The sequence below is a fragment of the Carlito syrichta genome, unplaced genomic scaffold (genome assembly GCF_000164805.1).
Source record: "Carlito syrichta isolate Samal-C Ts95f unplaced genomic scaffold, Tarsius_syrichta-2.0.1 Scaffold314091, whole genome shotgun sequence".
Lineage (NCBI taxonomy): Eukaryota > Metazoa > Chordata > Mammalia > Primates > Tarsiidae > Carlito > Carlito syrichta.
The window spans coordinates 24,765-31,798 of record NW_007258187.1 but is presented as its reverse complement, the minus strand read 5'-3'; the positions used below and the strand labels follow the sequence as shown (position 1 = coordinate 31,798).

Sequence of the window (7,034 nt, the reverse complement as noted above, 5' to 3'; positions counted from 1 at the left end):
CAGGCACGCACTACCATGCCCAGCTGATTTTTTTATTTATTTATTGTAGAGATGAGGTCTCACCTAGTTGCCCAGGCAGGTCTCGAACCCGCGGGCTCAGGCAATCCACTCACCTCAGCCTCCCAAAGGCACAGGATTACAGGCTGAGCCACTGAGCCCAGCTAGATGAGTTTCTTTTGCAGGTGGCATAGCTTAGATAATTAGAAAAACAGATGGGCAGGTATCCAGCTGGGTGCTGTCTTATTAGGACATAACTCAACAGAACAATACCAACTCTGACCGGGTACCCAAACCCAACCTCAGAATGCAGGGCAACTGATGTACTCGGCTACAGAAACCATAAACAAGAAAATAAGAGAATTACTAGAGGCACTGGGGGATAATACTTTCAGGAAGAAATTTAAACCATAAAACAGTAACTTTTACCATTATCTCAAGATTTTCACAGAAGGCAAGTAACTCAGAAGCAGACAATTAGAAACTTGTGATCAATAGATTGTAATCTACCATATAGCACACAAATCCTAGTTTAAGAAATAGGTTGCTTAATCATCACTAAGAAAATACATAAGCCGGGCTCGATGGCTCAGCCTGTAATCCCACGCCTTTGGGAGGCTGAAGTGAGTGGATTGCCTGAGCCCGCGAGTTCGAGACCCTCCTGGGCAGCAAGATCTCATCTCTACAATAAATCAAAAAATCAGCTGGGCGTGGTAGCGCATGCCTGTAATTCTGGTTACTCGGAAGGCTGAGGCGGAAGGATGGCAGGAACCCAGCAGGTCGAGGCTGCGGTGGCCGGGAGCGGCCACTGCGCTCCAGTCTGGGCGACAGAGTGAGACTCCAACTCAAAAAAGAAAAAAAAGAAAAATACATAAAACAGTTAACAACAGATTCAGGTGTCCTTTCTCTTAAGGCACCCATATTCTCTCTTGAGTGTATCTTTTCTTTCTAATGAAATTTTGTCTTAAACTATACTTTGGACTTGCTCTGAAATTCTTTTCTGTGATGAAGTCAAGAAACCATGGAACAGCTACACCCCACACCATCTGGCATTAAGATGACAGAAAAATCCAGCTGGGTGTTTCCCTCCATCTCTCAGGACAATAAAGCCACTGTCCTTGGGGAGAGGACCTTCTCCTAAGTGATCAGAAACTCTACACTAACTGAAAGGAGGTGGAGATGCAGTTAATATTGCCTTTGGGTGTCCACCTTGCCAGTTATTTATGACCAGTATCCATCCACTTAGCAGGCAGAAGGGATACACATCCTTTTCCCCCTGCCCTTAATGTATACTACTCAGGGACCGTGTTCAATATAATCTTGGATAAAATGTACTTAGGATGATAAATCTGCCATGAAACAAATTTCATAGTTTGACTGTACACAGACCAAAGGACTTTGGCAATAATCCTGATTTGAGCCTGCTGCCCCCACATTACTACCTCTAATCTTCTTTTTCCAGGGAGGAGTCACGTCTTCATCCTCTGTGAGTATGGGGGGCCAAGAAAAGCTGACTTGAGAGAGAAAGAGTGTGAGGCCAGAGGGTCTGGAGGGGACAATGTGATGTCTATTCAGACATTTTCCTTGTCTTTCAGGCTTCCCGGATGCAACCTGGTCTGCTGCGATGGTTGAAGTTTTGGTAGGTAAGTGTCAGAGTGAGCCACCCAAGGCCACATCCCAGGAACTGGGGCACAGTCACCCCTCAGACAGGGCTGGGATTTTGGCGGATCCTCAGATCTCAGAGGGCAGCAACATGAAGTCAGGTTTGCTCTGGGTGGAGGCTCTAAAGGTGCTAAGGAGGAGGGGACCTCATTGTGGAGTATGGAGAAAGATTCTTAAGAAAATGACTTAGGATACTCAGAAAGCACCCAAAGGTGGGACCACACGGGCACAGCTCTAAGAGGAAGATGGTGTTAAAAGTTAAGGACAGTTTGGGAGACCGAGGCGAGTGGATTGCCAGAGCCCACAGGTTTGAGACCAGCCCAGGCAACTTGGCGAGACCTCATCTCTACAAAAAAATAAAAATACAAAATAAAAATACAAAGGTTAAGGACAGGAGCAGGACAGAGATCACAGGGGGAACTGTCAAGAGGTGAGCATATCAGGTGGAAAGGCTCAGAGGCAGGATGAGGCTCCAGAGGGAAAGGGGTAATAGATTAGTTTGGCAGGACGGACCACATAATTTGTTTTAGGTGGGAGCAAAAGTGATGGGTATTCCAGGTAAAATGGCAGGACAGCAAAAGAACTGTTGGAGGATAGACAATGGTGAAAGGATACCCAGTTTCAGCAGATTTAGGGGTGGCTACATTCTATCATTTGATCTCCTTTCTTCTAGAAAACTGCTTCCAGTCACTACTGAGCCCTCAGAAACACCCATCATCATGGAGCCTGATTATACTCCTCCCCCCAACCCTCCCAACCTGTGCCAATCCTGGTCTGGGTGCTGAGACCTCCGGTTTCTAGGTTGAGGACCTGGTTTGTCTGTCCCTTGCTTGCTCCCGCCCTGTGGTGGTGTTCCTGTGACCTCCCGCCTCATTGGACGAACCAGCCCCTTTCTTTACCTGCTGTGTTTTGTGACCTAAAGTCACTGTGACCGTTTTTCAGGAGGAGTTTCCTACTTTTGAGTTCCCTGTGGAAATAAAACTTGTGTTTTATGCATACCTTGTTTCCCTAAGACTTTCCTAAATTTTATTCCTTAATATTATGCTGATGGTCTGAATCAGGCCAGATGGACAAATGATTTAGGGGCAGTTAATTTGCCTTCCTCCTGAGAGGGGTATAAAACGTGGTAGGCTGAGAGAGAAGACCTGGATTTCATGCCTGACAAGAAGCAGTTAGCAGATCTCATTGTACCTCAGTTTCCCCACCTGTAAAAAATAATCTTAGCCAACCCATATCTAAATACCATGCTTCTTGCACTTGAAGCAGTCATAGGTGTTTTGGCAGCCTGAGGAAGCAGAAGTGGAACTATTCATGTCAGGAGGTAGGACTGAATAGGTTGGTTGTTCAAGGGGAGGAGACCAGTCCCAGAGGGCCAGGGAGAGGGCAGGAAATGGGAACAAGAGGCTGGTAGAGACTATACCTTACCATGTAAATAGACTGTGAGGATGAAGGGTGCAGTTTGGTTAACATGGTTAGGAAGTTGGGGAAACTGGGTCAAGCCCAGTACTTATCATAGGCTGTGTTTCTGGGATGCAGAGGGAGGGAGACAGAAAACTTCCACTCCATAAATGTACCCAGGAAACAGGAGAGGTTCTTGGTGCAGGTGAGCCAGGCTTCTCCCAAGCTGAGGAGCCTTTGTGACAGGGCCAGAGAGTCTATGGTTTGGGTCTCTAAGTCCCATCAAGCTGGCACAGCATGCCCAGATTAAGGAGCCCCAACCCCTGAGTCCTCCAGACATTCTTGCAGGGGACCAGGAAGCAGAAGGAAGACATCAAGCATCCTGCCAGCCTAAGTGACTTCCTCCCAGATTGCAAGTTCCCAGAGTGAACAAGTCCGTGCCTGCTAGGTCGTTGCGGCACACCCAGGCTAGGCACAGGACCTCAAAGAGTTGATGAATAAATAAAGAAACCTGGCCCAAAAGTGACTCGGGGAAACCGACTCGATAAACCCACCTGGCTGGGAGAAAGTTCAAGACTATTCCTCGACTCTGCCTCCCCTTCTCATATGGTCCTTAAATGGTGATACTGGTCGCTGTAGGAGGACGTTGCAGTACCTCTTTCAGGCCACAGGGAGGAGACCGTGGGGCCCAGAGAGAATGCCCAATCCTCACTGCTGACCGACAAGGAGCTTCCTGGAGCCCAAGAGGAGGGAAGTAGCTAGGAACTCAGGTCTCTACAAGCCAGTCCCTGAGGGATTGAGGGAGAAGCAGAAGGGGTCTGTATGGTTCTGGACTTTGGGGCGCTCTTGGTCCAAAGGGGTGAAAGCAGCCCTTTCAAGTGACACGAGGCTAAGGTCCTCCGGCTTTAGAGGCCCTCCAACAAAGGGTAGGTGACCCTTTCTCCTGCTGTGGCCTCTCCAGTGACCTGAAGTCCCAGCTTTTGTTTTGTTTCCTTATAACCGACTCTACTGTGACAGCAGGGAAGACTCCCTGCTTAGAACCTGCCACAAGCTTTTCATTAGCCCTGAAATAAAATCCTGGCTCCTCGCCATGATTCGGTGTGATCTGGCTCTGGTCTCCCTCTCTAAAGTCGTTCTGGGTCTTCTGGAAAACACCCTCAGGGGACACCAACTGTTGTTACCGGTTCCTGAGTCCCCAGATCTTTAGAAGGCTAGTGCTTCAACTGCTTTCAGATCTAAACTGAAATGTTCTCCCCAGGCCATCTTAACCAGGATACTCAATCACCATCATATCACATGGTTTTCTTCACAGCACCTGTAATTCTCTGACGTTATCTTGCTTGCTTATTTATTTTTTGTTAGATTATGATCTGTCTCCTCCACTGGAAAATAAGCTCCATAGGGTGGTTACTTTGTCCATTTGAATTACCAGCACCAAGAGCCAAAATGGTCACTCAATAAATATTTACGAACTTGTGAATGGAAGGAGGGATTGGAATTAAGTGGGACCAACCCAGGAAGTTTTTCTGGGAGAAGTTTAAACAAAGGGCACACAGGGTGGGTGGCAAAGGAAGGAACCAGACTTGCTGATCCATGAGGTTGCTTTCTTTGTGTATGGTGATAACTTTGGCAGAGGGAGGAAGGGATGGGATGGGGACGCCCTGGGTTCTGACTCCTAATACTCCACACCCTGGCCCCTTTCTCTCCAAGAATTCCAGGCTTTTCCCCTAAGTGTTCGCCAAGGCTCCAAGGACCCAGTATCCACTCCTCCAATCCTCCATTCCTTCCCTAGACCCAGGAGGCTGACTCCCAGCCCCTAGGTGTGTCTCGTAATGTAGCAATCAGGGCTGGGCCTCACCTCCTACCCATACTCAAGTTCTGGCAGATTTGGGGTGGGGTGGGGGCAGACCTGTGGGAAGACAGGGGTTTACTGGTATTCTCAGAGAGGGAACTAGGAAATCAAGCAGACCTGTAGATGGGGTGTTGCAGAACCACTCTCTGTGACTCTGCCTGACTCCATTAACCCTCCGTGATTCATCAAAAGTTGAGCTGAATCCTGGGCAAACTTTCTTGTCAACCATTACCTGAATTGCTGGGACCCTCTGCCAGTGAGAACTCCCCTATCCCTCTCTTCTCCCACCTCCCCAACTGCTAGACACTGGACACTCAGGGAACATGCACTCACTGAGGCAGTATAGATGGGAGATGAGGAGGAGCTTGGAGAGAGACACTAGATGCTACAGCAAAAATAATGTAAAGATGAAATTACCCTTGAAAAGTCTATCAGCAAGGTGCCAGATGCAAACAAATCATAAGTCCAACACAGCCAGTTTATTTTCCTCAGCATAGGAAAAGAATTTCTTTGGTTGAGCACACAAAGTAGGTGGCTTGTGTTTAGGAACATTCTCCAAAAAGTACCTCTCTTTAAACACCAGAACTTTAAACACAAGAGCTAGAACACTATCTTTAAACACACACTTGGTGTAGCAAGATGCTCAAACTATTACAGGCATCTGGAAACACTGCAGGTTCATTCTGGGGCATATACTCACTGAGTGCTATTAATCTCTTAGTTCTGTTTTTACTTTGCCAGAAGTATACAGTTTAATTCATTTGGATTAATGCATGGAATGCTGGGAGATGTCACCTATGGCTGTGCAGGTTGCATCTCACCTGGTAAGGGGAGCTGGTAGGGTTTCAGTGCTCCCCACTCTCAGGGCATGGGTCTAATTCACATGGGCTGGTCATAGCGCTCTGTAGGACACTACTCCACGGTAGAGCAAAAAAGCAATACAGATTCAGGCTCTGAAAGCCTGGGGTTCTGATGCTGGCCCTGCCACACACTGGCTGCCTGACCTGGGGTAAGATAGTTAACCTCTGTGTGCTCTAGTTCCTCCGCCTATAGAATGTGGATAATTATGGTACCTACCTCACAGAATCACTGTAACATTTCAATGAGATCACATATTCAGAGCACAGCACAACAAGGCCTGCCACATAGTAACCTCTCAATAAGTGGGCTTATATTGTTATTGGCACCATTAGGTGGAGAGGAAAACATAGGGAGGTCAACGTGTTGCCAAAGAACCATCATGGACTAGATTCTAGAACCAAACAGAAGGTTTGGATCATCTGCTGCTTTGGATTACCCTTGCCAAGACTGACACTGGATGCCTCCATTTGCATGTCTAACTATAGCTGATTATACACTATCAATTCTCCTTTGTCTGATTCTTCATTCCTTCCACTCCTGAAGTTGAACCTATGCTGACAGAATGGTGGTTAATCAGCTTTTTTAGTCACTGTTAATTAATTAGTGAGAATTCATTACACATTTTAAAAAGCTGTATCCGCTAGAAAGCATTTGGGAGGAACTCCACCCACTTCTGTCATTCTTTAACTCATCCCCTCCAGGAGCACCAAGGGTACATGACAGTCACTGCCACATGGTCATCTGTGCTTAGGGAGTGTTCCTCAAGCATTGTCATCTCTGGTGGCTCTATAAAGGGGTAGCTGCCATTGTAAAATCAGGCGAGACTTCCTGAGACTGAAGAGGGGCAGGATGCCTGGGACTACGGTATGGGGGGGCAGAACAAGGATTCACCCGAAATGTCCAGCTTCTGAGGTACATGAATGATGTCTAGCCCTCCCACCCTAAGCCTGCTGTCGATGTGCATTGCATCAGGTTGGGGTGAAGAGGCCCACTCTCAGATAAGGTCTTGCTTTGCCCTGGCAGCACTGGTCCAAGTCCCACGCACCTCCCTAATACACCAGGAACCGGTTGGGCCACATGAACCTCATTGTGGAGAAGGCTGCTTGATTAGAATGTTTTATGTTTTGTCACATCGAGTGATCCAACTTCCAAGCTGGGGGTGGGGTAGGATAAGCTCAGTGAAATGGAGTAGGTACCCAAAGGTCAGGATACCTAGATTCCATCTCCAATTAGGTATCCATCTCTTTTTTTTTTTTTTTTTTTT

General features: G+C 47.3%; 1 protein-coding gene across 1 annotated transcript in view; it reads left to right on the top strand.

The window, feature by feature from the left end:
• The window catches only part of DMKN (dermokine), a 16,274-nt gene extending 13,619 nt beyond the window's left edge, over window positions 1-2,655 (top strand). Inside the window, exons 17-19 of the mRNA XM_021719038.1 lie at window positions 1,460-1,483; window positions 1,593-1,640; window positions 2,333-2,655. Coding sequence (XP_021574713.1) covers window positions 1,460-1,483; window positions 1,593-1,640 — 72 coding nt within the window. The 3' untranslated portion in view covers window positions 2,333-2,655. The remainder of the gene's footprint in view (window positions 1-1,459; window positions 1,484-1,592; window positions 1,641-2,332) is intronic.
• The last annotated feature ends 4,379 nt before the right edge of the window (window positions 2,656-7,034 follow it).